We start from the raw sequence: 27,087 nt of genomic DNA on the forward strand, positions 1-27,087 counted from the left end.
TTCCAGTGTTAGCTTCAGGACCAGGTTGAGACTTAGGATAGATGGGTGTTGGGTGAGACAGAGCAGTGATCTGAAATGTTCTGGGTGTATCAGGAAAGGTGGCAGGGCTATTTTCTCTGTGTGTTTTGATGTAGTCTGGTGCATGTTTACTACCTTGCACTGGAACTCCACCAGGTCCTGTCACATCAGCTGCTCGGGGGCCTTTTCTTGTGTTATATTGAATTCCACAATTTCTCCATGTCTTAGACTGTGGAGGTATTTCCTGTATTTCTTCCTTTTTATAACAGTCTGATGAACAAACACATCATCTTTGTTATCATTCCAGGTTATGAAACCGTATTTGTTTTTTTTTGTTGAACCATTTTACTGTCCCCAAAACATTCATGGCAAGGACCTTTCTACCTTTGCCAGTGGGTTTGTGTTGGTGTTTCCGGATGCGTTGCTGGTGCTGGTGTGCTGCGGAGCGAAGTGCATTCTGCTCCCGGCACTGGCGGCTGCATGCAGGATTGGCCCCCTCCCAAGGGTCTGTCTCAGCAGGTTTCTGCGGGCATGGCCAGTGCGGGGCTCTCAGAGCAGCGACGGTGGGTGGGGAGCAGCAGTTTCGCTGCCAAGAGTGCGCTTCTGAGCCATCCCCTGGCGGGGCTGTCCGCCTGCCCTGTGACAGCGGTGCCCTGGGCCCACTGGTCTCGCCCGCCCTCTGCCCAAAGGAGCACTGGACAGCAAGTATCGGCCGGCTCGCTCTGGCCTTGCTGAGCGCCGGCGGGGCAGCCGCGGGCTTTCCATGGAGGGGAGAGCCGCAGCAGGGTATGGAGCGGTGGCAGCCCTGTGCGAGGGGCTACGGCTCTTGCCACCCCTGCCATGTCTTGCAGAGGAGGTGTGGGGACCTGAGGGTGGAAAGGGAGACCCCGCGGCCCCTGCCATGTGTTCATCATCTTGGGCAGCAGGACTATGGACGGGAGAACCCGGGGGAGTCCCTCCCCACAACAGGGGAGGGGGTGCAGGGGCACGAAGAGGGGAACACAGTTGAGGGGTTTTCAGCTGGTGTTCATCCCCAAGACTCACAGCACATTTTATCAGCATACCAAATAAAGAACGCAATTCTGTGTTAGCTCTTGACCTTTCACAAAGAACTTCTAAGAATCATTGGTTAGGGCTAAGTTCCCTGAAATAAAAGGAAAATGCTTAACAACTGTGCAAAATACTTCAACTCCTCCTCTGAAAAGCAAAAATTTTCATGAGGAAAACACTCTTTAAGGTAGAGGTAAACTTCTTTTTGTGCGTGGATGAGTGTTGTCTCCATCTTAGCCCAGTCTCTTCCCAACACCTGAGAGTACAAGGAGGAAGGAAATAAAATTTCAAACTCACCACACTGGGGTAAGAAAATTCTCGGGGTGGTCTAGTGTGGCTGTTTTCCAGAGAAGAGGTCTCAGACTAATCCGGACACCCCACGTTGGGTGCCATTTGTTGCAGCTTGAATTGTTGTTAGTAAAGTCCAGGAAAAGAAGCAAAAAAGTCTTTTGCATAATGTCCACAGATGTTTAATTCAGCCGTGCGGTCAGATGTTCTCCTCTCAGACACACACTCTCCCCCAAGGTCCAGCTCTCTCTCCCAGGGGCCTCCCAGCTGACCTCGGTCTCCAGGCAGTATCAAGGTAAGGCTCAATCAGGGAAAAGGGAGGAAGAGCCTCAGGAGCACCTATGTTCAGGCATAGGAACAGGGAAAGGAGCCAATGGAGTGTAACTTAGGAGAAGCCCCTCCAGGGCCTCCACACACACCTGGTTTTGTTTTGTGTGGGTCAGGCTTCAAATGATATAAGAAGATTAAGGGAGTTCAAGACAAAGATAAACAGGAGGTTGCCTGGAAGGTGTTTTGAGACAGGGGCCCAACTGAAAGAGTTAATCCCAGCCTAGCAAGAAGGCAACTCGGGAAAAGTCACCCAAGAAAGCTTCCTCTCCAGAGAAGGCTCAGAGTGCATCCTGTAAGAAATGGGGGCATTGGAAAAAGGACTGTCCAGTGCTGAAAGAAAAATCATCAGTCCCTGTTTTAGCAGTGGTCCCCCAAGGGGAATAATGAGCATTGACTCTATGATTGCAGCAGGCTGATCAATCCCTTTGTTATACCATACTTTACTACCAAGAAAAACCCATGGCCCTTGTCAGTCACAACACACACCTGGATCCAATTGGTCAATCAAGCCAAACAACCATCGCCAGTGGCCAATTGTTCTGGTTTGAAAGCAAAAGCAGTGAGAGGCTACAAGTCAGAAATACAAGTTATTACAAAAAGGGAAAAAAACCCAAAAGACATGCAATACAAAATAAAACTACTGACAGAGTCAGAACAAAACCTGATACCCTACTAGTTAGGGTGGTGGCAGCAGTCCAGATGAAATGGTCTTGTTGAAGTGGTGATCCTGTAGAAAAGATCTGGTAGCTCTCGTCCTCTGGAAACCAGTGGGTAAGGGCTGCCTGTTCTGTCCCAAAGCCCAGATGAGATCCAAGTGGGGATGCTGAGCATCTTCCAATGGCTGATATTCTGAGTCGTGATTGGTCCTTGATTGCCCATTAAACAGAAATGGCTCCTGGAGGGAGTTATCTCTGAGTTATGGGGCAAGGCTTTGATGGGCCCATTAACAGGAGATAAGGAAAATACAATGCCCTGTGGCCCTGGTTTTTTATATTTTTTAAAGCCTTCTGATGTTTTCATTCTTGTAATGAACTTTCTCCCAGACTTTATGTAAATAACTTATTGTTTTGCATTCTTTTATGGAGGAGGAGAAATTTGATGGACTGTTGATTGTCCAGTGTCATTGGAGATGTGGCACTTGCACTGTGACTTTTGGAAATTTATAAATGTTGGAGTCAGAAATTAAAAGTGCTCTTTTTTACCTCGGGAGAGCTGCGTGTCCACGTTGTTTTCTTTCCTGTCCTGTAGCGACATCTGGTGGCCTTGGTGTGTTGAACAGCCATGGTTGAGGTCATATCGTTTTACTCCCCTTCCATGTTTTGGCGTGGTGGCTGTGAGCCCTTTGGCACTTTGCTTGCAGCTCTTGAGATAATGGCAAATCCTGTGGGTTTCATGGAGGATTCTTGGCTTTTGTACCTCTGAAAGGGTCTCCTGGAAATGAAATGGGTTTCTGTTTCCTGGAGTGATTTTGGAAGATTATTTCTGTGGGCCAGAGAGCAAGGTTTTTTTCCCAACCCTTCAGAGGGATTCTCTAGGGAGGCATGGTCTCTCGTGGGAGGCCAAGCATTTTTTGATGGTTGCATGATAGACATGGGATCACTGCTGGTGCAGTGGAAAAAGTTTGACGCGATTTGGCAGAGGTCTGGGTTTTGTAGCTCTCAGAGATCCCAGGGGGACCCTTCTGTCTCAGATGTGGATGAGGGGGTGTAAGAGCCTGAATGAGGGATGTGGGACTGCAGGCAGCTCTTCAAAATGCAATTTATTACATCCAAGTCGTTACAGCAGTCCAGAGTCATGGGTGACAGAGCCTGTGCCTGCAGCTGTCAGCTGCAGCTGCAGAAAGGCCTGGCGACCTGCATCCCTCACTCATGCTCTTAGTAATGATGCCCCACGTTGGGTGCCACTGTAAGAGCCTGAATGAGGGATGTGGGACTTAGGGTGGCTCTTCAAAATGCAGTTTATTCCATCCAAGATATTACAGCATTTCAGGGTCAAGGGCGACAGAGGCTGCACCTACAGCTGTCAGCTTCAGCCGCAGGCAGGCCTGGAGACCCTTTAATTTTGGTTACAATGCATCATATACTTTTCTTTGCTGTGCATCTTAATGCAGCAGAACCAATCTATACCTTTACTTTTACATATAGCCTATCATAATTACTATAATTACCATATTCATGTTATTTTTTCCAATCACCAAAAGTCATTATGTTACATTTTAACTGCAAAACTACATTTACAATACTATTAAAATGTTAATACTACTAATCAATACAATATAATACATATAGTAAATATCTGCCTAGAGCCATATAATATGCACTTTTCTCAACAGGTGAAAAACAAGTTGGCTTTGTCAGTGTTCTGCTCCCCAGGGCCTTGCGTCGAAGGGATTTACAAATGCATCTCCAGGTGACAATTGGTGTGGACACGACTGTGTCCCCTCTGCAAACCTCGTCTAAGAGGCAATCCCCCAATTCCTCCCAAGTTCTCGGACTCAGTGCAGTGCCCAACTCCACCAGGAACCTCTGATGTCTGGTCCAGCCCAGCAGATCAGAGTGCTTCATCCGAGACTGCAATTCCCATGGGACGTATGACATTCCTCCACATGGTCAGAATGAGTTGTTGATCTCTAGAAGGCTGGTTCCCCATTTATAGGGAAAACCTGTCCCTCAGCAGGCGTCCACTTCAAGAGACAGACAGTCTGTTGTGTTGGGAAAAGCTGTCCCCTACTCAGTTCTCGGTCTCCCAGGGAAGATTTGTTTGGTCTGTTGTTTTCCCCTAACCCCGTGATCTGAAAGGGACCAGTCTCCTCAGAAAGACACGGGGTAAAGGCAGCATTACCTCACCCAAGAGGACAAACGGTGTCCAATCACAAAGGGTCGCTGGGTCACTCATTTCGGGACATGTCCCGGCTGTCCTGCGATTCCACGAGGGGTCACCAGACCTCCCCCCATGTTCAGCCTCAGATGTGAACTCGGCCAGATCCCTTAAGGTCCTGTTTCTTCAACCTTGGCTGCACCAAACATCGGAGTCCAGCAGACCCTGTGCCTCCAGCCTAGGCTGCAGTACACTCGGCGGTCACCGGAAGACGCTGTTGAGTCAGGGACAGAATGAAGGACTCCAGTCCTCAGGTGGATCAGGAGGCAAAAAGCGTTTAATGAAGGTAGCGGCTCTTTTTATAATGTGACTCACTAAGGTGAGACCTGATTGGTCCCAAAGTAAAAACCTCCCGCACTATTGGTGAACTATGAATAGCACACTCTGGAGAACCACATCTATAAACAACAATTACAGAAAGAGAGATAATAATTGTTTGAATTATTGTCCTGGGAAATCCTGGGAGAGCTGTGTCTGTCTGTTCAGAGGATATGTGATTACCATAGGTGTCAGGGTGTTTATCCAAGTCAGCCTTCCCTTATCTCTGAATGCTAAATAAAAAGGGTTAACAGGCCTATCAGCAACACTAGCCACTGTATGATATCATTAGCATTTAGAGAGGGTTTGAGCCCTTCAAAAGCTGGTGGAGAAGACCCAAAGAGCTGGATGAAGGGCTGGGAGAAAATTTCCCGGTGTAATTGCCTCACAGTGGGTATCACTATTAAAGTGACCCCAAAACCATAGAGATAGGGTGTGATAGCTCTGAATCCATGAGCCTGCCTTCCAGAGGAATTTAAAAATCCATTAATGGCTCACCTTATTAACCTGTAAAGGAAACTGTATAACAGCCACAGTAGCTCTGGTTACAGGACCCATGTTTAGATAAGGCCCTTCAAATGGGAGAAATGTAGCCACGATCACATGCCACCCAAACCAGGGTAAGCTGGACCACATGGTGACACCTAACGAGGTTTCTATAGCCACACACAAAAATTAGATTACTCAAGAACTGTTATCCCCTTTTTGTTTCTGTGCCCTTGAGCCGCATGTTGGGTGCCAAAATCTATCTTGGTTTGGAAAGACAGGAATCTGCTAAGGAAGGCAGGAACTTCCCCTGAAATGGAGAATGTAAACCCTCCCCACCCTTCCAAATTGCTATAAATTTGGAATTAAGGGGCTCTAAGGCAAAGATATGGGAGCAGGCATAACAGTTCTTTACTAGGGAAGAAAATAAAAAGATAAAATAAACAATGCAGTAAACTGACAGACTCAGAACACAACCTGACACCCTGTGGGTCAGGGTGTGGGTAGCAATCCCATTGGAAATGTGGCTGCAGCCCTCCTGCAGTGTCAGAGGTGGTTCTGTTGCAGCAGGGATCCTGTAGAAAGATGTAGTCTTCCTCTGAAGATCCAGTGGATGAAGAGGCAGCTGCTGTTCCTCTGGGAATCCAGTGGAGAAGCCATGCTAGTGTTCCAGAATCTCCAGATTATATCCAGGTAGGAATTCTTAGCCCCTCCCTCTGGGCTCACATCTCCCAGTGGGATGCTGTAGTTCTTATCAGCCATGCAGTGACATTCAATAGCCTGTTATCAGCAGATGTTCCCTGGAGGGAGGAGTGGTTGTAGAAGAGATAAGGAAAACTGCCCAATTAGCAGAAGACAACTGCCATCCCGATAGCAAATAGAATACAATTTGCTTGGCAATCCATGACACCGAGATGTGTCAGAAGTTTGAGATGTATCAGAAGGTTTGAGATGTATCAGAACTTTCACGGGAGGTGGAACTGTGGGGACATGCCAGCAAGGCAGCAGGGTGTGGCTATGGTGTGGAGAAAATGCAGAGCGGTAATGAAGAAAACAGTGAGGACGGGACAGCGGCAGCCCAGCTCCAAGCAGGGCAGGGAGAGGCGAAGTTCAGGATTCCCAGGGCACAGGAGATGCGGGATTCCCAGAGCACAAGAAGTTCAGGATTCCCACAGCACATGAAATTCAGGATTCCTGGGGCACACGAAAGTCAGGATTCCTGAGATATGCGAAGTTCAGAATTCCCAGAGCAAATGAAGTTCAGTATTCCCAGAGCACAGGAGGTTCAGGATTCCAAGAGCACAAAAACAGATCAATTCCTGGGGCACACGATATTCAGTATTCCCAGGGCACATGTGGTTCAGGATTCCCGGGGCCCAGGAAATTCAGGATTCCCAGGGCACACAAAATTCAGGAGTCCCAGGACACATGAAGTGCAGGATTCCTGGGGCACAGAACATTCAGGATTTCTGGGGCACACGAGACTCATGGTTCCTGGGGCACATGAGGTTCAGGATTCCCAGGGCACCTTAAAAAAAGGTTAGAAACTGTTGTAAAATACTTGATAGATCATTAATCATGTACTGTTAGTTTGGTTATTACACTGTAAAAGGGGTTATTATGAGAAATATGGTACTCAACGTACCATAACACACCTCAGTAAAGTGCACCACCCCCCAAGCGAAACATGCCAGTGTGGACAGAACTGTAGTGGGCCAATCAAGGGCCTTAAACCTTCATGCAAATGAAGGATCCAAAAAGAAACCAATCCAAAGGGACAAAAAACAGCATAGAAAGGGGCATCTGACCCACTGAATCCATGTTGCTCCATCTGGAACATCGGGGCCATCGCTGCTGAAGCAGACCCAGCGCTGGTGCTGCAGCATCCTCGATGGGAATGCTCCCTCCCGACCCATTGGCCCCCTTGCTTCAGGCCTTTCTTTTTCTTACAATAAATGCTGAAATCACTTTAGTACCGGGAGCCTGCTCTAGTTTTTATTAGTTATAGTTATAAGGTTCAAGTTTTGTTCAGCTAAGAATTGACAGCCAAAATAATGTCTTGGTGTCTGGTACTGTTCCATAGAGCACTCTCCTTGCAACCCTAATTGAGACCAAACTGAGGGAAGGCAGTTGGTATGATGAGGGTCATGGCAGAATGTCTCCAGAAGAAGGGAAAACCAGAGGTGGGAGGCAAGACTGGATCGGGAACTCCCTCCAGGAAAACTCTCAGGGCACGGAGAAAACCCCTGTGGATCGATAGGTGAGGAGGGCAGCCCGTATACCAGACTCCCACTGGTAGCAGTGCTGCTACTCGCTCTCTGCAAAGGAAGTGGAGGAAACACTGGTGAGAAGTGTTACTGTCCCTTGTACAGAGCAGAAACAGTAAGTGTATTAATCAGAGTACGCACAAACATGAATCCCAAATGTATCCATCACTCCCAGTTAACAGCCTGTAAAGAGGATAATAAAATATATTGGCTGGTGTGAAAAATGCCAATCACTTGTCTTTAAAATTTTTAAAGTTTAACAGTAATAAAATGGTTATAAAAATAGCAATATAATTAGAGTAATAAGAACTTGAAGAACTGAGATGTAGGACAATACGAGACAATAAGAACAAAGAGTTACGGACAGTCTGGGTACCTCTTTCTGGGCAAAATAAGCCCAAACAAGGACACATGTTAACAGAGGACTAACCCTTAAACGCAATAGCCTGTTGCATATTCATACATCTCATACATGATACATAAATTCTATTCAAAGACAGGATTCTGTCTGGTCACTGTCAACTTCTTCCTCTTAATCCTGATGGCATTTTCAGGGCTGAGTGAGGCAGGAAAAGGTTCATTTTTTCTAATAAGAGAACAATAAATTCTCTTTCTCTGAAAGATTTAGGTGTCCTGTGACTGCTATCTCAGTGTGAGGACCTAATTCCTTTCTTTAAAAAAATATTCCACAGACATAGTTTCTAATTAAACATTATGTTATAATCTAGAACTCTATTTACACACTACTTTAAAAAATTAATACAGCATAACTTCCTAACATAACACATCTAATATTAATTGTAATACTTGCAAAAAGCCAATCATAAAACACACATTTTTCACAGCTGGCTAAAAATATTGCAAACCCCAGCCAGAAGATGTCAGGAGAGTACCCTATGAAAGAAAGATGGGTATGTTTTGAACAAGAAAGTGAAACCAATTTAGAGGATACATTCAAAGAGAAGGAAGTGCAACTGAAAATACAAAGGGCTAGAGAGGGACAAATATATGGAAAAAATCTTTTTATTGATATGATGGAAAAGATTACAAAATAATTTAATTAGACTGATTGTTGGGTGTGTGAGCGGACTCATTTAAGTGAAATTTGGGCATGGGACAGTATCAGTTTAGGTACCCTGGACATTTGAAAATGGATTACATCAGGAAAAAACACGGCAGTACCCAAAAGAAGGGAAGGAAAGTGGAAGCTTAAGTCAACAATAATAGGGGAAGAGTGTTGATCGAGAAAATGGAAAATGTATCCTATAGAAGTAGGAGAAATTCCACATAAAAGATATCTGGCAGCAAATGACACACACACACCAGGTGAATCCCAGAAACCCCCCATTCATATTGGTCAATAGAGAAAACTGAAAGTCGATGTGTATACAATGAAAAAGAAAAAAAGTTTGAATGCTCAGGAGATAATATTGACCCATTCTGGGCAATAGAAAACCTATCCAAATATTGGAAGCATATAACAAATCAAGATTCTTATTTCTGGGATTGTTTTGCTTTGAAAAGGAAGTGAGTTTTTGAGAGTTTCTTGGTTAAACTAATAAGTGTTGAGATTGGAATATTGGCATTTGGTGCGTCTACTGAGGCTGTGGATACGCTTCTGAGAATACAGGAGGTTAAAAGCAGAGAACTCTCAGGGGAAGCTCTTTCAGTTCTGGTCTGTGAGAGAAGTCAGAGCTCTCCTGCTCAGCTGCGGGCTGAGAGGGGCAGGGGAAGCCATGCGGCCGGGTGAGGGAGGTGAGAGCTTGGGACAGAGAAGGGAAGTGAAGGCTTTGGCAAGAGAGAAGGGGAGAAGAACGCTGAGAAGCAGCGGGCAGCTCTTCCCCTGCCCCGGGAGAGAGACAGAGAGCTCGTGCTTGTGTCTGTGTTTGTGCTCCTTTGAAATTGGATATCATGTGCTGGCAGCAGGGCTGGCTGAGAAGGAGAAGGGGCGGGTGGGGCAGCGAGGGTGCAGCGAGAAGGTGCTGGGCAGGGCAGCGTGAGAGTTCTGGACAGGCAGAGCCTGAGATTTGAACTCTTCTCTTAGATGATAGAAACTTTGCACATGCTGATTATTCTGAAGCTGAGTGAGAAGGAAGGTAGAGATGAAATAAAAAGAAATAGGCTAGTGTGATGAAAGTCTGTGCAAGTGAAAGATATCTCAAGAAGTAGAGAAGAATCCTAGGTGGGCGGAGCTGACGGAGCAGCCTTTTAGCTGGACTTTTCTTGTATAGCTATAGAAAGAACTATTTTTAATTTATTTTTTTTCTGTGACACACAGAGTGCATTTAGGGGGAGGCAATGGCTTGGAGCCAAGAGAGTGCAGTGATGTGATGTGAAGGAGTGGCATGAACAGAGATGTACGAGGAGGGTGGTGGTGCCCTCGATCTTCAGTGACAAAGAAGATCTCTGTTCTTGAGACCCCTCAGCCCCAGGGGGTGAATTTGGGAGGGACAGGTGTCCCAAAAGTGAGAGACTGTGCTCCTTTTGGAACTGGGCAAAGCATCCTTAAAAGGGAACCCTAGAAGCAGCTCTGGTCCAGGTGCAGTGGTGAGAGCACTGGGCATGGAAGGAAGATGTCACGATGGGAAATGATCTCCGGGTGGTGCCACGTGTGACATGGAAACACAAGAGGTCTCAACTGTGTTTCCTGGGGAAGCCTGCAGCACAAGAGGGACTCTTCTCTTCTTCATAAACTGAAAATTGATTATCTGAAAAATGATGATAGACTGAGAGTTGGTTAATTGAAGAGTAGTAACAGAATTAAGAATCTAAAGTTTTGTCTTACTTTAATGTGTTAGAAATTTCGTTGGGGGGAAGAAGAATGTTTTAGAAAGTTTTCATTCTGAGTTCTGTGTGTTGTTCTTTTCATATAGTTGTAGGTTAATTTTTTTTTTTTATTCCTAAGCTAGAGCCTGCTTTGCTCTATTTCTAATCACATCTCACAGTAGACACCAGAGAGAATATATTTTCATAAAAGCACTAGCAGTGCACTAGCATCAAACCATGACAGGGATGCACCTAAAAATTGATTTTGGATCTGTGGTAACACAGCCAATGTGAAGTTACCAGGAGGGTGGAGCGGGGATGGCACAATTGGAGCAATAAAACCATCCTTTTTCTTACTGCCTGAGGATGTGAAATCAAACTTGGGAGTCGCAGTGTATCATGATCTGTGCTGAAAGAAAAGGAGTTTAATTGGTGGAACCCAAAATTGGAACAGTGACATTTGGACCCCAGAAAGGATTTTAGATCCTGATGGGCCAGCTCCCTGGGCCCAAGATGGACCCTGAGGGTACAGAACCACAGAATACACGCTCAATCCAATCATCCGTCTGCAAGCAGTGCTTGAAATCATATCCAATCAAACAACCCTGACCATCGATCTCTTAAACCAGCAGCAACAACAAACACCGTCAGTAATTTACCAGATCTGATTGGCAGTAGACTACCTCGCTGCAGAGGAAGGAGGGATCTGTGGGAAATTTAATACTTCAGAATGCTGCCAAGAGATCAATGACCACAGTCATGTAATTAAAAGTATTCCTCTAAATATTTTTTGAGGAAAAAGTTACCTGTTTTGGAGCACAAAAATGGACTCCTTTGTTTGGAGGCTCTGATTGGTGGCACAACTTGTTCAACTGGAATGGTAAATGGTGGAAGAAATTGGTCTTCTTTGTGGTGTGTGCACTAGCAAGTGTAATATTACTACCATGTGTAATTCCATGTCTAGTCCGGATAGTGACCAGCATTGTCCACAGCAGCATCATGCTGCAAGGGAATGTGGAAGGGAAAAATGGTGAAAAAGTCACGCTAATGAAAGAACAGAGTGATCAGAATGCCAGAGATGTGCTAAAACAGTACGAGAAACTGAGCAAAGTAGAAGTTGAATTTTAAAAGATTGAGGCACGTTCCAAGCGTGATCAAATAGTTGGAGGGGAAAATTGTTAAACATAGGTTAGAAACTGTTGTAAATACTTGATAGATCGTTAAGCATGTACTGTTAGTTTGGTTATTAGATTGTAAAAAGGGTTTAAAGGGTAGTGATAAGAAATACAGTACTCAACATAACGCACCTCAGTAAAGTGCACCACCCCCCAAGCAAAACCAGCCAGCCTGGAGAGAACATTAATGGGCCAATAAAGCGCATTAAACCTTCATGCAAATGAAGAATCCAAAGGAAACCAGTCCAAACGGATGAAAAGCAGGATGAAAAGAGGCTTCTGACGCACTGAATTTGTGCCGCTCCATCTGAAACATCAGGGCCATCGCTGCTGAGCGGCCCCAGCGCTGACGCTGCAGCATCCTCAATGGGAACACTCTGGCTTGGCCCATGGGCCCCTTGCTTTGGGCCTTTGTTTTTATTATAATAAATGCTGAAATCACTTTTCACCTGGAGCCTGTTCTCTTATTTAATAACACAAAATTCAGGATTCCCGGACACACAAAATTAAGGATATCTAGAGCACAGGGAAGTTCAGGATTCCTGGGGCACACGAAGTTCAGGATTCCCAGAGCACACAAATTTGAGGATTCCCAGGGCACACGAGCAGACGGTGATCGGTCCCTCAGGGCTGAGCTCCAGCGGTGCCAGTGAATTCTCTCCGCAGTGACAGCCTGGCCGCCCTCCTCCGATGCCAAAGAGCGACAGAGAGAGGCTGCCCCCAACCCCTGCTCCCCATTCTCCCTTTGTCTCTGTTCCCCCCTCCCAGAGAAACTCCCAAAAACCAGAGGAGTTCCCCTTCCCCGCCTTCTCAAGCACTCAGCCATCAGCGCCTCTCAGTATCTCAATGGAAAAAAAATCCACAAGCAACAAGGAAAGAACAGAGAAAACCCAACCCCCAACAAGGGCTGGTGGTGGCTGCGGTTTTTGGGGGTTCCAGCGACACCCGGGGCGGGGTCAGTGCTCAGCAGCAGGGCCCCCCCCAGATCGCAGCCGGGTGCGCCAAACAAAGTTCACGCTTTGAAAATTGTAAAAGTTTAATAAGGGCTATGAAAGGATTTTAGCAGTCAGCCAAAGAACTCGCCCTTAACTTAACCCATCGTTCTCCAGATCTGGTTCCACTGCAGGGCTACAAACACATTCCTAAGTTCAGACATTATTCAAACATTCCCGGGATATTTGGATGTTCCAAGAATTCTTGTTTGGTTTTAACCTCGGACTTGTCTGCAGGACATTCTGTAGATTAGGTCAATATATTTGATTTCTTCTCCTGGTTCCATCCCGTCGTTTCACACTCCCTGATAAATTCATAAATTCTTCTCACGTTTGTGTCACTGTTATCATCACCCGGAGAGGCTGGGCTCAGGTGTGAGGAACAAGGGAATTGTTTTACACCTGAGTCAGTTACAAAAAAGCATTTTAATATTGCAAAGTGTCTATTTTAACATTGATTATTAACTATTTAATACTTGTATATTTTTAATATTTTAATGCCTATTGATTTATTACTCCAGCATTAAATTGGTTACATGGTGCACAGATAAACTGATCGATTATATTGTACCAGTGAGCAGCTACAAGGAATTATCAATAATCAATAATGAAGTACCAGAGCAAAAGACTTGTGTAAGTATTTTTTTGGAAAAGCCAATGCAGAACTGCAGAAGCCAATGCAGAATTGCAGAAACCAATTATTAAATTGTCATTTTACCCAGCTCTGCTGCAGGCACAGTGGAAAGCTGGGAGCTGCTGAGTGGACTCATTCATGCATGTCCCCTGTCCCTGAGTGCCCCTGAGTGTCCCTGAGTGTCCTGGAGTGTCTCTAAGTGTCCTTGAGGATCCTCAGAGTGTCCAAAGTGTCCCCAAGTGTCCCCAGAGTGTCCCTGCAAGTCTCCGAGTGGCCTCCTTGAGTGTCCTCCTCCCTGAATGTTCCTGAGAGTCTTCCCTGTCTCTGAGTGTCCCTGATTGTCCCTGAGCATCTCACAATGTTCCCAGTGACATCACCCCAGGAATTCCTATCAGAATTTGTGACAGTGTCAATGAAAATTCCCAGAAAATTCCCCAGATTTGTCTCAAATCCCATGTCGGGAGGGGAGAGGGGACAGGTGACAGCAGCGATGTTCCCAATTATGTCACTACCCTCAATGACATCACAGTGGTGACATTACTGTCCCTGCAGCAGCCTTGGGATGTCCTCAATGGCTCTTTGGCACTTCTTGGCCACTGTGCGGCCATCAGAGCTTCCGGGGCCATCAGAGCTTCCAGGGGGCTTCGTGAGGAGCCTGCCGATGTCCCCAAGTATCCCCAACAGGTGACGCGTGGCCAGGCTGGCACTGGCCTCCCAGAGCTGCTCGGCCTTGGCCACCGTGGCCACCAAAGCCTCGGGGACATTGGGGGACACTTCATTTGTCCCCTTCAGGATGGCTTGGATGGCCTCGAGCCGGCGGATCATCTCGAAGGCGAAATACTCTTTGGCTCTTTCACATGCAATTACCAAGTTCTCCAGTGGCTCCAGGGCCACCTCCAAGCGCTGTCCCCTCCTGGTGGCCGCCTCCTCCTCACTGGCAGCCTCCTCATCCTTGCTGGCAGCCATCTCCTCCTTGGTGGCCATTGCCAGCCAGGCCTTGGGCATGGTCCCTGTTGAGGCCACCTCCTCCCTGTCCAGGGCCACCATGAGCTGCTGGGCTGTGGCTGCCAGGTTGTCCCCAGCTGTGCCCCTGCGGGTGGCCTTGTCCTGCTGGTCCCTGGCCTGGGCAGGGGCCGCGTCCTCCCAGGCATCACGGAGCTTGGTGACCTCCTCGACCAGCTGTTTCCATCTCTTCTCGTGCACGGCCACCAACTCCCACCAGGCGCTGCCCGCAGCTCTCACATCGGCCCAGGTGGCCCCCGGGGTGGCCCCGAGGGTGGCCAGGGTCTGGCCCAGGGAGGTGACACCACGGTCACCCAGGGAGGTGACACCGGGGTGTTCCAGGGCCTTACGGAGGCTCCAGGTGAAGTTCCTCAGGGCCACATGCAGGGACTTTGGGGGCACACAGCGCCGCACGCCCCGGTGTGGCCCGGTCACGGTGGCTGTCACCTCGCCTAGGGTGGCCACCACGGACACCAGAGCCTCCAGCAGCTGGGAAGGGGACAGCTGGGGAGGGGACAGGGGAGGTGTCAGGGATTGGTGGCATTTGTGGCCTCCTGGTGGGGCCCCTGTGCCCTCCTGGGATCCCATTTGTCCCCTTCCTGGAGGGCTCTGCTGTCTCCTCTGCCACTGTGTCACTCCCTGGTCCCCTCTGCCACCCTACTGCCACCACATTCATCACCCACCAGTCACCATGTCCCCTACCCTCCTGGCCCCATCATCCACACCCCACACTGGCCCCTCCCCCCCACTTTACCATCCACCCTTTTGTCACCTCCCCTCTTCCTGCCACTTCATCTTGTCCCCTTTGTGCCCACCTGTCCTCTCCCAACACACCTCATATCCCCCCTATCCACACTGCCCCTTCCCCTCCCCTCCCTCGCCAGTGTCCCATCTGTCCCCCTCTACCCTCCCCCCGCCAGTTGTCACACCTCTTGGGGCTCCACGCTCACTGGGGACGCCTTGGGGACACCTTGGAGATGCTCAGGGCGTTGAAGGAGCCTTGGGATGTCCTCGATGGCTCTTTGGCACCGATCAGCCACCCCACAGGCACTGGGGCAGTCGGGACCACCAGGGAACAAGAACTTGATGGTGTCTGGAACTGCCCCCAGCAGGTGATCCTTGACCAGGCGGGTGTTGGCCACCCACAGCCACTCGGCCTCGACCACCTTGGCCACCAAGTCCTCAGGGATATCAGGGGAGAACTGATATGTGGCCTTCAGGGCAGCCTCATGGATGTCCCCAACTCTGCGCTGCAGCTCCCGGGGGAACGCGGTGGCTTCGTCACACGCAGCCACCAAGTGCTCCAGCAGCCCCAGGGCCACCTCCATCCACTGTCTCACCATGGTGGCCCTTGTTGTTTCACTGGCAGCCACCCAGGCCTCTCTCCTCACCTGGGCTCCATGCCCGGCCACCACCTCGGCCCCCTCCTCCCTGCCCAGGGCCTGACCCAGCTCCACCATGTTTTCCTGAGCTGTCCCATCATGGGCAGCCTCATCCTGCGGCTTCCTGGCCCGGGCAGTAACAGTGGCCACCATGGTAGCTGCCTCAGTGGCCATCTCCCTGCAGGTGTTGCGGAGCTTGGTGGCTGCCCTGGCCAGCCGGGCCCAGCTGTCCACCAGGGCACCCACCGACCGGAGCCACTGGCCAGCCACCATTGTCACATGGTCCCGGGTGGTCCATGGGGTGCTCATATAGGCGGCCAGGACCTGGCTCAGGGAGGTGAGAGGGTCATCGTCATTGGAGGTGACATTGCGGTGCCACCAGGTGTCATCAATGTGGTAGAGGGTGGCCCGGAGGTTCTTGTTGAAGTCCACCAGGTCCCAATACAGGCTCACTGGGGCCACGAGCAAAATCATTTCATCCTTACTGCGCAGAGAGGCCAGCAGCTCACCCAGGATGGCCACCACGGTGACCTGTGGCTGCAGCAGGGCCAGGGACAGCTGGGGAGGGGACAGGGGAGGTGTCAGGGACCCTGTGGCACTTACAGCATCCTGGTGTGGCCCCCTGTCCCCGAGGGGACTCCTCTGTCCCCTCCGTCCCTCTGTCAGACTCTTGTTCTCTCTGCCACCCCCTGCCCCTTCCCTTGTAGACCTCCCGCTCCCTGCCCCCACTGCTGTCCCCTCTGCCACCCCCTGCCGGCCACCTCATTCCTCACTGCCCCCTCCCTCCCACCCCCTTCCCCCTTCCTGCCACTCCCTCCTGTCCCCTTTGTGATCCCCTAATCTCCTCCCGCCACCCCAGGTGTCCCCCCATCCCTCATTACCCACTCCTCCACTGTCTCTCCTGTCCCCCTCTCCCCCTGTCTCACCTCTTGCACCTCCATGCTCAGTGGGGACACCTTGGGGATGCTGTGGGGACACTCCAGTGGTCGAAGGAGCCTTGGGATGTCCTCAATGGCTCTTTGGCACCGATCAGCCACCCCACAGACACTGGGTCCAGTGGGATGACCTTCAAAATACAAGTCAATGATGTCTGGTAGTGTCCCCAGCAGGTGATCCTTGGCCAGGTGGGCGTTGGCCTCCCACAGCTGCTCAGCCACGGCCACCTTGGCCACCAAGTCCTCAGGGACTTTGGGGGACGCCTCATTTGTCCTCTTCAGGGTGGCCTCGATGTCCCTGAGCAGGCGCTGCAGCTCCCGGGGGAGCGCGGTGGCTTTGTCACACGCGGCCACCAAGCGCTCCAGCAGCCCCAGGGCCGTCTCCACCCGCTGTCTCACCATGGTGGCTGTTGTTGCCTCACTGGCAGCCTCCATGGCCTCTTCCCTCATCCAGGCTTCATACCCAGATGCCACCTCGGCCTCCTCTTCCCCATCCAGGGCCTGACCCAACTCCCCCATGTTTTCCTGAGCTGTCCCATCATGGGCAGCCTCGTCCTGCAGCTCCCTGGCCCAGGCAGTGGCTCTGGCAGCCCTGTCGGCCGCCTTGGTGGCCAAATCCCTGCAGACGTTCCGGAGCTTGGTGGCCTTCCTGGCCAGCTTGGCCCAGCTGTCCACAAGCACAGACACCGACCACAGCCACCTGCTGGCTGCCATTGTCACATTGTCCCAGGTGGTCCCTGGGGTGCTCTTGTAGGCGGCCAGAGCCTGGCTCAGGGAGGTGATAGGGCCATCATCATTGGAGGTGACATTGTGGTGCCGCCAGGTGTCATCAATGCAGTACAGAGTGACCCAGAGCTCATTGGTGAAGTTCTCCAGGTCCCAGTACGGGCACCCTGGCGACATGAACACCAGCATCTCCTCGTCCCGCCTGGGCAGGGTGGCCACCAGCTCTCCCAGAATGGCCACCACGGTGACCTGCGGCTGCAGCAGGGCTGGGGACAGCTGTGGGGGGGACAGGGGAGGTGTCAGGGACCTGGTGGCACTTGTGGCCTTCTGGGGTGGCCCCCTGTCCCCGAGGGGTCCCATTTGTCCCCACTGTCACTTAGCATCTTGTTCCCTCTGCCAACCCCTCCCGCTCCCTGCCCCTCCCATCTCCTGCCCCTCTGCTGTCCCCTCTGCCAGCCCCCATGTCCCCCCCCTCCTCCGTGTTCCACTCATACACCACTGCCCCCTCCCCACCCCGGTGTCCCCTCCTCATCCTGTCACCTTCTCCCTTCCTACCACTCCCTCCTGCCCCCTCCTGCCACCCCCGGTATCCCATCTGCCCCCTACTGCCCCCTGCCCTCCTCCAGGCCCCCTCACCCCCAGTGTCCCCTCTGTCCTCCTCTGCCCCCCCCACCCCTGTCACACCTTTTGGAGCTCCACGCTTACTGGGGACCCGGCGGGGATGCTCTGGGGATGCGCCAGTGGTCGAAGGAGCCTTGGGATGTCCTTGATGGCTCTTTGGCACCGCTCAGCCACCCCACAGGCACTGGGCACAGCGGAATCATCATTGAAATAGAAGCGAATGATGTCCTCAAGTGTCTCTCCCAGGTGATCCTTGGCTAGGCGGGCATTGGCCTCCCACAGCCACTCGGCCTCAGCCACCTTGGCCACCAAGTCCTCAGGGACATTGGTGGATGCCTCATTTGTCCTCTTCAGGGTGGCTTCAATGTCCCCAACTCTGCGCTGCAACTCCCGGAGGAGTGTGGTGACTTCGTCACACGCGGCCACCAAGCGCTCCAGCAGCCCCAGGGCCACCTGCACCCGCTGTCTCCTCCTGGTGGCCCTTCTTGCCTGGGTGGCAGCCACCCTGGCATCTCTCCTCACCTGGGCTTCATGCCCAGCTACCACTTCGGCCCACTCCTCCCTGGCCGGCGCCTGACCCAGCTCCACCATGTTTTCCTGAGCTGTCCTATAACGGGCAGCTTTGTCCTGCAGCTCACTGGCCAGGACGGTGAAGGTGGCCACCATGTCAGCTGCCTCAGCGGCCATCTCCCTCCAGGTGTTGCGGATCTTGGTGGCCTTCCTGGCCAGCTGGGCCCAGCTGTCCACGAGATTGGCCACCGACCATTGCCACTTGCTGGCCGTCCATGTCACATGGTCCCAGGTGGTCCATGGGGTGCTTTCCCAAGCAGCCAGGGTCCAGCTCAGGGAGGTGAGAGCGTCATCATCACCATGAGAGCTGAAAACGCAGCGCCACCAGATGCCCTCAGTGTATATCATGGTGCTCCAGAGCTCCACGATGAAGTTTGCCAGGACCGAGTATAGGCACCCTGGGGACTTGAGCAGCAGCATCATCTCGTCTTGACAGGGCAGGGTGGCCAGCAGCTCGCCCAGGATGGCCACCACGGTGACCTGTGGCTGCAGCAGGGCCAGAGACAGCTGGGGAGGGGACAGAGGAGATGTCAGGGACCCTGTGGCACTTACGGCATCCTGGTGTGGCCCTCTGACCCTGAGGGGTCCCCTTTCTCCTCTCTGTCAGTTTGTCAGCATCTTGTTCCCTCTTCCAGCCCCTGCGCCTCAACTCATAGCCTGTCCCACCCCCTGCCCCACTGCTGTCTCCTCTGCCACCTCCCATGTCCTTCCCATCCTCCTGTGTCACCCCCATTCCCCATTGCCCCCTCCCCCCCAGCTTCCCCTTTGTTCCCCTCCTTCCTCCCCCTCTTCCCCCCCTGTCGCACCTCTTGGACCTCCATGCTCACTGGAGACACCTTGGGGACACTTTTGAGGTGCTCCGGGGGTCGAAGGAGTCTTGGGATGTCCTCAATGGCTCTTTGGCACCGCTCGGCCACCTCACAGGCACTGGGGCTGGTGGGAGCACCGTTGATATAGAACTTGGTGATGTCTGGAAGTGTCCCCAGCAGGTGATCCTTGACCAGGCGGGCATTGGCCTCCCACAGCCACTCGGCCGTGGCCACCTTGGCCACCAAGTCCTCAGGGACATTGGTGGATGCCTCATTTGTCCCCTTCAGGGCAGTCTCAATGTCCCCAACCCTGCGCTGCAGCTCCCGGGGGAACGCGGTGGCTTCGTCACACGTGGCCACCAAGCGCTCCAGCAGCCCCAGGGCCACCTCCACCCGCTGTCTCACCATGGTGGCCCTTGTTGCCTCACTGGCTGCCACTCTGGCCTCTCTCCTCACCTGGGCTTTATACCGAGACATCACCTCAGCCCCCTCCTCCCTGCCCAGGGCCTCACCCAGCTCCCCCATGTTTTCCTGAGCTGTCCCAGAATGGGCAGCCGTGTCCTGCAGCTCCCTTGCATGGGCGGTGGCAGTGGCCGCCTTGGTGGCTGCCTCAGTGAGCACCTGCCTGCAGGTGTTGCAGAGCTTGGTGGCTGCCCTGGCCAGCTCAGTGGACTTGTCCACAAGCACAGACACCGATCTCTGCCACTTGCTGGCCGCCATTGTCACATGGTTCTGGGGGGTCCGTGGGTTGCTCTTGTAGGTGGCCAGGACCTGGCTCAGGGAGGTGACAGGATCATCATCATCGTCGGAGGTGACATTGCAGTGCCACCAGGTGTCATCAATGCAGTACAGGGTGACCCGGAGGTTCTCAGTGAAATCCACCAGGTCCCAGTACAGGCTCACTGTAGACACGAGCATCATCTTGTCCTGCCTGGGCAGGGTGGCCAGCAGCTCGTCCAGGATGGCCACAGTGGTGACCTGTGGCTGCAGCAGGGCTGGGGACAGCTGGGGAGAGGACAGCAGACTTGTCTTGGTGGCACCTGTGGCCCCCTGGGGCGGCCCCCTGTCCCCAGACTTCCCCTTTGTCCCCTCTATCCTTTTGTCAGCCTCTTGTTCCCTCTGCTACACCCCTGCCCACACTGCTGTCCCCTCTGCCACACCCTGCCACACACTTGTATGCTCTGCCACCTCCAGCTGTCTCTTCTGCCCCCCCCATGTCCCCCCCATCCTCCCGTGTCCCCAATCCCCCATTGCCCCCCTCCCCCTCAGTGTCCCCTCTGTCCCCCTCCTTCCTTGCCCGCCCCCCTCCCCCCCTCCGTCGCACCTCTTGGAGCTCCATGCTCACTGGGGACACCTTAGGGACACCTTGGCGATGCTCCGGGGATCGAAGAAGCCTTGGGATGTCCTCTATGGCTCTTTGGCACCGTTCGGCCACCTCACAGACACTGGGGCCCGTGGGATCACCGTTGATATAGAACTTGATGTTGTCTGGAAGTGCCCCCACCAGGTGATCCTTGGCCAGGCGGGCGTTGGCCTCCCACAGCCGCTCGGCCACGGCCACCTTGGCCACCAAGTCCTCAGGGACATTGGTGGATGCCTCATTTGTCCCCTTCAGGATGGCCTTGGTGTCCCTGAGCTGCCACTGAAGCTCCCGGGGGAACGCGGTGGCTTCATCACACGCGGCCACCAAGCGCTCCAGCAGCCCCAGGGCCGCCTCCACCCGCTGTCTCACCATGGTGGCCCTTGTTGACTCGCTGGCAGCAACCCTGGCCTCTCTCCTCATTGAAGCTTCATGCCCAGCCACCATCTCAGTCCCCTCCTCCCTGCCCAGGGCCTGACCCAGCTCCACCATGTTTTCTTGAGATGTCCCATCACGGGTAGCCTCGTCCTGCAGCTCCGTGGCCCGGGCGGTGGCAGTGGCTGCCTCAGTGAGGACCTTCCTGCAGGCGTAGGGGAGATGGGTGGCTTGTCTGCCCAGGCAGACCCATCTGTTCAGAAGCACAGACACCGACCGGTGCCACTTGCTGGCTGCCATTGTCACACGGTTCCGTGCGGTCCCGGGGCTGCTCTTGTAGGCGACCAGGGCCTGGCTCAGGGAGGTGACAGGGTCATCATCATTGGAGGTGACATTGTGGCACCACCAGGTGTCATCAATGCAGTACAGAGTGACCTGGAGATCCTCGGTGAATCTCACCAGGTCCCAGTGCAGGCTGAATGGGGACCAGGGCTGCATCATCTCGTCCCGACTGGGCAGGGTGGCCAGCAGCTCACCCAAGATGGCCACCACAGTGACCTGTGGCAACAGCACAGCTGGGGACAGCTGGGGAGGGGACAAGGGAGGTGTCAGGGACCTGGTGGCACTTGCACCTCCTGGGGGGCCCCCTGCCTCAGAAGGGTCCCCTTTGTCTCCTCTGTCCATTTGTCAGCATCTTGTTCCCTCGACCACCTCCTGCCGCTCCCGACATAGCCCCTTCCACCCCCTGCCCCTCTGCTGTCCTTTGTGCCAACCCCCACCACCACACTCGTAGCCACGGCCACACTCTGCTGTCCCTTCTGCCACCACTCGTGCCCCCTCCCCCTTGTGTGCCTCCATCCCCCACTGCCCTCTCCACCCCTCTTCCACCTCTCTGTCACCTCCCCCCTTCCTGCCACTCCCTCCTGTTCCCTGTGAGACCTCCTCTAGCCTCCTGCCACCCCTCCCCGTGTCCCCCCATTGCCCCCTCCTCCATCCATGCACCCTCACCCCCCCAGTGTCCCCTCTGTCCACCTCTCCCTCTCCCCTCATCGCACCTCTTGGGGCTCCATGCTCACTGGAGACACCTTGGGGATACCTTCGAGGTGCTCCAGGGGTCGAAGGAGACTTGGGATGTCCTCGATGGCTCTTTGGCACCGCTCGGCCACTCCACAGACACTGAGGCAATCGGGACCACCAGTGAACAACAACTTGATGATGTCTGGAACTGTCCCCACCAGGTGATGCGTGGCCAGGCGGGCACTGGCCTCCCACAGCTGCTCAGCCACGGCCACCTTGGCCACCAAGGCCTCAGGGACATCGGGGGACGCCTCATTTGTCCCCTTCAGGGTGGCTTCGATGTCCCTGAGCAGGCGCTGCAGCTCCCGGGGGAACGCAGTGGCTTCGTCACACGCGGCCACCAAGCGCTCCAGCAGCCCCAGGGCCACCTCCACCCGTTGTCTCTCCATGGTGGCCCTTGTTGCCTCGCTGGCAGCCACTGTGGCCTCTCTCCTCACCTGGGCTTTATACCTGGCCACCACCTCGGCTCCCTCCTCCCCACCCAGGGCCTGACCCAGCTCCCCCATGTTTTCCTGAGCTGTCCCATAACGGGCAGCTTTGTCCTGCAGCTCCCTGGCCCGGGCGGTGGCGGTGGCTGCCTCAGTGGTCGCCTCAGCGGCCACCTCTGTGCAGGTGTTGTGGAGCTTGGTGGCTGCGCTGGCCAGCCGGGCCCAGCTGTTCACAAGATCAGACACTGGCCACTGCCACTCTTTAGCTGCCTTTGTCACACGCTTCCAGGCGGTCCCTGGGGTGCTCTTGTAGGCAGCCAGGGCCTGGCTCCGGGAAGTGTCAGGGTCATCACTGTCGGAGGTGACATTGTGGTGCCACCAAGTGTCAGCAGTGCGGTACAGGGTGGCCCGGAGGTCCCTGGTGAAGTTCACCAGATCCCAGTACAGGTTGACTGCGGACACGAGCATCATCTTGTCCCGACTGGGCAGGGTGGCCAGCAGCTCTCCCAGGGTTGCCACCACGGTGACCTGTGGCTGCAGCAGGGCCAGGGACAGCTGCGGGCGGGACAGGGGAGGTGTCAGGGACCTCAGGGCCCTTCTGGCCTCCTGGTGTGGGCCCTGTCCCCTCTCGGGGTCCCCTTTGTCCCCTCCCTGGAGGGATCTGCTGTCTCCTTTTTCCCTTTGTCACCCCCTCATCACATCTGGCCCCACCTCCCCTGCCCCGCGTTGTCCCCCTCCCCCACCCCTCTGTCACCTGCCCCCTTCCTACTAAGCCCTTCTGGCCACTTTACAACCCCCATGTCCCCTCCGTCCCCCACTGTCCCCCTTCACCACCTCCCTGTCCCCTCTGTCCCCCCCTCCCCCCCCACCACTCCGGGATTGTCGCACCTCGAGGGGCTCCATGGCCGCTGGGAACACTCCAGGGATGCCTTGGGGACACTCCAGGGATGCCTTGGGGACACTCCAGGGATGCCTTGGGGACACTCCAGGGATACTCCGGGTACACTCTGGGTAACAAACACGCCCGCGTGACAGCTGGGGACACGCAGGAACGTCGCGTGGCCGGATGGAGGAAACAGGAAGAGGTGATGTCACTGCCTCCCTGGCTGTGTTGCAAGGACGGGGCCCCCGATGCCCCTGATGTCCCCACCCGGACCCCAATGTGTCCTAAGGGTCCCCAACAAGGCCCAAGTGTCCCCTGATGTCCTGTTGGGGACACTGTGGGGACATCAGGGACATCATGGTGACCCAAAACGAAACAGGGGATGTCAGGGTGGCCCCGGTGTCCCCAGTGGAAGGACATAGGAGTGTCCCCAACGTCCCCAACAGGACCCCGGTGAGTCCCTGGTGTCCCCAACCAGACATCAGGGGGACACTTGGGCCTTGTGGGGGACATCGGGGCAGCACCAGGGCCATGAGGGGACACTCAGGGGACATCGGGGTCATACTGGGGACATTGGGGGGACAGTGGGGACCCTGCCCAGGCCCTATAGGTAGGGGGGCATGGGGGACAGTGACGTCACCTCTTCCTGCTTCCTCCATCCGGCTGTGCCACATTCCTGTGTGTCCCCAACTGTCACCTGGGCGTGTTTGTCACCTGGAGTGTCCCCGGAGTGTCCCCAGCGGCGATGGAACCTTGTGACGTGTGACAATCCCAGTGTGGGGGGACACGGGAATGACAGAGGGGAAAGGAGGGCGTGACAGGAAGGGGGGAGGTGACAGAGGGGTGGAGGGGACCGAGGATGGCAGAGGGGACAGCGGGAAGGTGGCAGGGGGTGGCAGAGGGGTTGGTGGGGATGACAAAGGGACAGAGGGGACAGCAGAGTCCTGCAGGGAGGGGACAAAGGGGACTCCAGAAAGCCACAGGGGCCACCACAGGAGGCCACAAGGCCATCAGCTCCCTGACACCTCCCCTGTCCCCTGCCCAGGTGTCCCTTTCTCAGGTGCTCTGGGCTCTGGTGGCCGTGGTGGCCACCCTGGGCAAGGTGACTGCCACTGTGACCGGGCCGCAGAGGGACGAGCATCAGCGCGTGTCCCCAGAGTGTCCCCAGAGTCCCTGGGGAGCTTTGCCTGGAGCCTCCATAACACCCTGAACCACCGTGGTGTCACCTCCCTGGGCCAGGCCCTGGCCGCCCTCGGGTCCACCCTGGGGTCACCTGGGCCAAGGTGAGAGCCTCAGCCTGGACCTGGCGGGAGTCGGTGGTGCCTGCTTGGAGAGAGTTGGTACCTGCTGGCCTGAGAGGCCTCCGAGTTCTGCGAGGCCAGTGAGGATGAGGCCATCACCGAGGCCACCACTGAGGCCACCACCCAGGCCAGGGACCTGCAGGATGAGGCCACCTGCAGGAAGACAGCTGGGGCAACCCAGTGGCCATGGCCCAGCCACCAGTGGCTCTGGACAGGGAGGAGGTGGCCTCGGCAGGGGCTGCACACGAGACCCGGGTGGCAGCAGCCACCAACAAGGAGGAGGAGGAGGCGGCCACCAGGAGGGGACAGTGATCGCAGGTGGCCCTGAGGCCACTGGAGCACTTGGGAGTCGCCTGTGAAAGAGCCGAAGAGTATTTCGTCTGGGAGCTGCGGTGCTGGCTCCATTGAGGCCATCCTGAAGGGAACAAAGGCGGCGCCCCCCAATGTCCCCGAGGCCTTGGTGGCCATGGTGGCTGAGGCTGAGCGGCTGTGGGAGGCCAATGCCCGCCTGGCCATGCGTCACCTGATGGGGACACTTGGGGACATCAGCAGGCTCCTCATGAAGCCTCCTGATGGCTCTGGTGGCTCTGACGGCCCTGGGAGCTCTGGTGGATCTGATGGCTCCGATGGCCACACGGTGGCCAAGCGGTGCCAAAAAGCCATTGAGGACATCCTGAGGATGCTGCGGGGAGAGTGATGTCACCACTGTGATGTCATTGAGGGCGATGACATAATTGGGTACATTGCTGCTGTCACCTGTCCCTTCTCCCCTCCCCATATGGGATTTGAGACAAATCTGGGGAATTTTCTGGGAATTTTCATTGATACATGTTGAGAGTTTTTTGCAGGTTGAGGAGTTCTTGCTGGACAATGGCCATATTCAGCTGATGCACAATCCAGCCTGATTGTACTAATGGACAATGGACACGTTCACAAACAATGAATAATGGACGTATTAAGAAATGGGGTCGGTATATCCTTGAAAAAGATACAAGAAGAAGAGCCATAAGGACTCAGCAGGTTTGTCAGCAAGCTTGGGAATGTAACTAAAAAGTGAGTCGTGGGTGGGCCAGACGAGCACAGCAAGACATGTGAAAAATTAGGTGATCCAATCAGCATTCTAATTTAGACACCTGAACAGCTAGGATTAACCAATAATGTATTAGCTAGAGATGCGTGGACAGTAGAGATTTATTATAAATATAGTCTTTTTAAGGATAATAAATTTGGCTCACTGGCTCATATTGGTCATGGTGTGTTGTCTCTGAACCTCCGCACCCCGCATTTTTGGTGGAGAATGCAGGCAGGCCCAATGTCGTAGCACTAAAGGGACTCGAGGTTGGCAATTTGGCTGCTGTGCAGGGATTGGAGCCAACCCTCGAAGAGCGGAGCAGCCGGTGTAAAGTATCCTCAGTGCCCTGGTGAGAGGAAAAGGTTATTGGAGCTCCAGTCATAGATGGCTTGAATCTCACCCTGATCAATGTGAGCAGCCGGGGTCTGAACATGAAAGGGAAGGTGTTCAGAAACTCCTCCAACATATCCTCTCTAAGAGAGAACAAAAGTATGATGCCTCCAATTTGAAGGGACTATTGCAATGGGCTTGGGACCATAATCTCATAGCAGGAGCACAGGTTGCTTTTGAGATTTTGACATGGGAAGCTCTGGGGCAGATGTTGTGGGATAGCGTTGCATCTGACAGGAGTGAGGCAAAAGAGGTGTCTAAATATGCTACTTTATGGAAAATTGTCATAGAGGTGTTACAAGCCTTAAAGGCGGAGAGGAAAGCTGCTGCTGCGGCTTGTGCAGCCCTTGCCTCTGAGTCAGAACAGCCTCAGGCATTTCCAGCAAATTCAGTCCAGCAACTGTTTTCTACCACCTTAGATATTCCCTCACGCAGCCCACAACCCCTCAGCTCAGAATCGAGCATTGCCCCGACTGCTCCTCCAGCTCAGAGCGAGAAAGAGGAAGCTGCTGCCTCTTCGGGGGGGTTGGGCTGTCAGACAAAGGTCAGTTGTACTCAGAGTGAAAAAACCTCTTCAGGGGGATAAGCCTGCAGAACAAAGGACAGTTGTACTCGGAGTGAAGAAACTGCTGATAACAGTAACTTAGAAACTAAACATGCTGTATGTGAAAAGGATAAGGAAGGAGATCTTATTATGAATAATACTTCTATTGAAGAGGATTTAAAATCTTTAGTGGACAATTTGCAAAAATTGATAATTCAACAAAAGGATTCAGTTTTCCCCAAAAGAGACTATTCTTTTGGGAAAATGGACTTGCCAATGATAGTAGGTTCAGACAGACAACCAGGAAAGCGGTTACCACCCTCCCAGTTTGTCTCTGAGCGAGCATTCAAGCCGGTTAAACAAATTCCTCCCTCTCACGCTGTAAAAAATGTGGAATTAGAGTTGGAATGT

General features: G+C 53.5%; 3 protein-coding genes across 3 annotated transcripts; all 3 read right to left on the reverse strand.

Moving 5' to 3' along the window:
• Nucleotides 1-13,046: 13,046 nt before the first annotated feature.
• LOC134432731 (uncharacterized) lies at nucleotides 13,047-15,554 on the reverse strand. The gene is made up of 2 exons (XM_063181624.1): nucleotides 15,133-15,554; nucleotides 13,047-14,707 (listed from the first exon to the last, which is right to left on the reverse strand). Exons 1-2 carry the CDS (start codon nucleotides 15,544-15,546, stop codon nucleotides 13,739-13,741), a joined length of 1,383 nt encoding a protein of 460 aa, XP_063037694.1. The 5' UTR covers nucleotides 15,547-15,554; the 3' UTR covers nucleotides 13,047-13,738.
• A 194-nt stretch (nucleotides 15,555-15,748) lies between these two features.
• On the reverse strand, nucleotides 15,749-19,643 carry LOC134432699 (uncharacterized). Its single transcript, XM_063181590.1, has 6 exons — nucleotides 19,244-19,643; nucleotides 17,931-18,944; nucleotides 16,920-17,522; nucleotides 16,749-16,835; nucleotides 15,832-16,065; nucleotides 15,749-15,763 (listed from the first exon to the last, which is right to left on the reverse strand). Exons 1-6 carry the CDS (start codon nucleotides 19,256-19,258, stop codon nucleotides 15,749-15,751), a joined length of 1,968 nt encoding a protein of 655 aa, XP_063037660.1. The 5' UTR covers nucleotides 19,259-19,643.
• Nucleotides 19,644-20,974: 1,331 nt separating this feature from the next.
• Nucleotides 20,975-22,957, reverse strand: LOC134432700 (uncharacterized). Its single transcript, XM_063181591.1, has 3 exons — nucleotides 22,037-22,957; nucleotides 21,086-21,566; nucleotides 20,975-21,000 (listed from the first exon to the last, which is right to left on the reverse strand). The coding sequence occupies exons 1-3, from the start codon at nucleotides 22,955-22,957 to the stop codon at nucleotides 20,975-20,977; spliced, it is 1,428 nt and encodes a 475-aa protein (XP_063037661.1).
• Between the last annotated feature and the right edge of the window lie 4,130 nt (nucleotides 22,958-27,087).

Source organism: Melospiza melodia (genome assembly GCF_035770615.1).
Source record: "Melospiza melodia melodia isolate bMelMel2 chromosome 7 unlocalized genomic scaffold, bMelMel2.pri SUPER_7_unloc_1, whole genome shotgun sequence".
Taxonomy (NCBI): domain Eukaryota; kingdom Metazoa; phylum Chordata; class Aves; order Passeriformes; family Passerellidae; genus Melospiza; species Melospiza melodia.

Coding starts and splice junctions, on each gene's coding strand:
- LOC134432700 (XM_063181591.1), bottom strand. CDS start 22,957: ATGATGCTCGTGTCCGCAGTCAACCTGTACTGGGATCTGGTGAACTTC. Junction 21,567..22,036: donor TGAGCATGGAGCCCCAAGAG/GTGCGATGAGGG, acceptor TCCCCTCCCCAG/CTGTCCCCAGCTGTGCTGTT. Junction 21,001..21,085: donor AGAAAACATGGTGGAGCTGG/GTCAGGCCCTGG, acceptor GGTTGCTGCCAG/CGAGTCAACAAGGGCCACCA.
- LOC134432699 (XM_063181590.1), bottom strand. Junction 17,523..17,930: donor TAAGCGTGGAGCTCCAAAAG/GTGTGACAGGGG, acceptor TCCCCCCCACAG/CTGTCCCCAGCCCTGCTGCA. Junction 16,836..16,919: donor AGGCAACAACAGCCACCATG/GTGAGACAGCGG, acceptor CTCCCCCGGGAG/CTGCAGCGCCTGCTCAGGGA.
- LOC134432731 (XM_063181624.1), bottom strand. CDS start 15,546: ATGGTGAGACAGTGGATGGAGGTGGCCCTGGGGCTGCTGGAGCACTTG. Junction 14,708..15,132: donor TGAGCGTGGAGCCCCAAGAG/GTGTGACAACTG, acceptor TCCCCTCCCCAG/CTGTCCCCTTCCCAGCTGCT.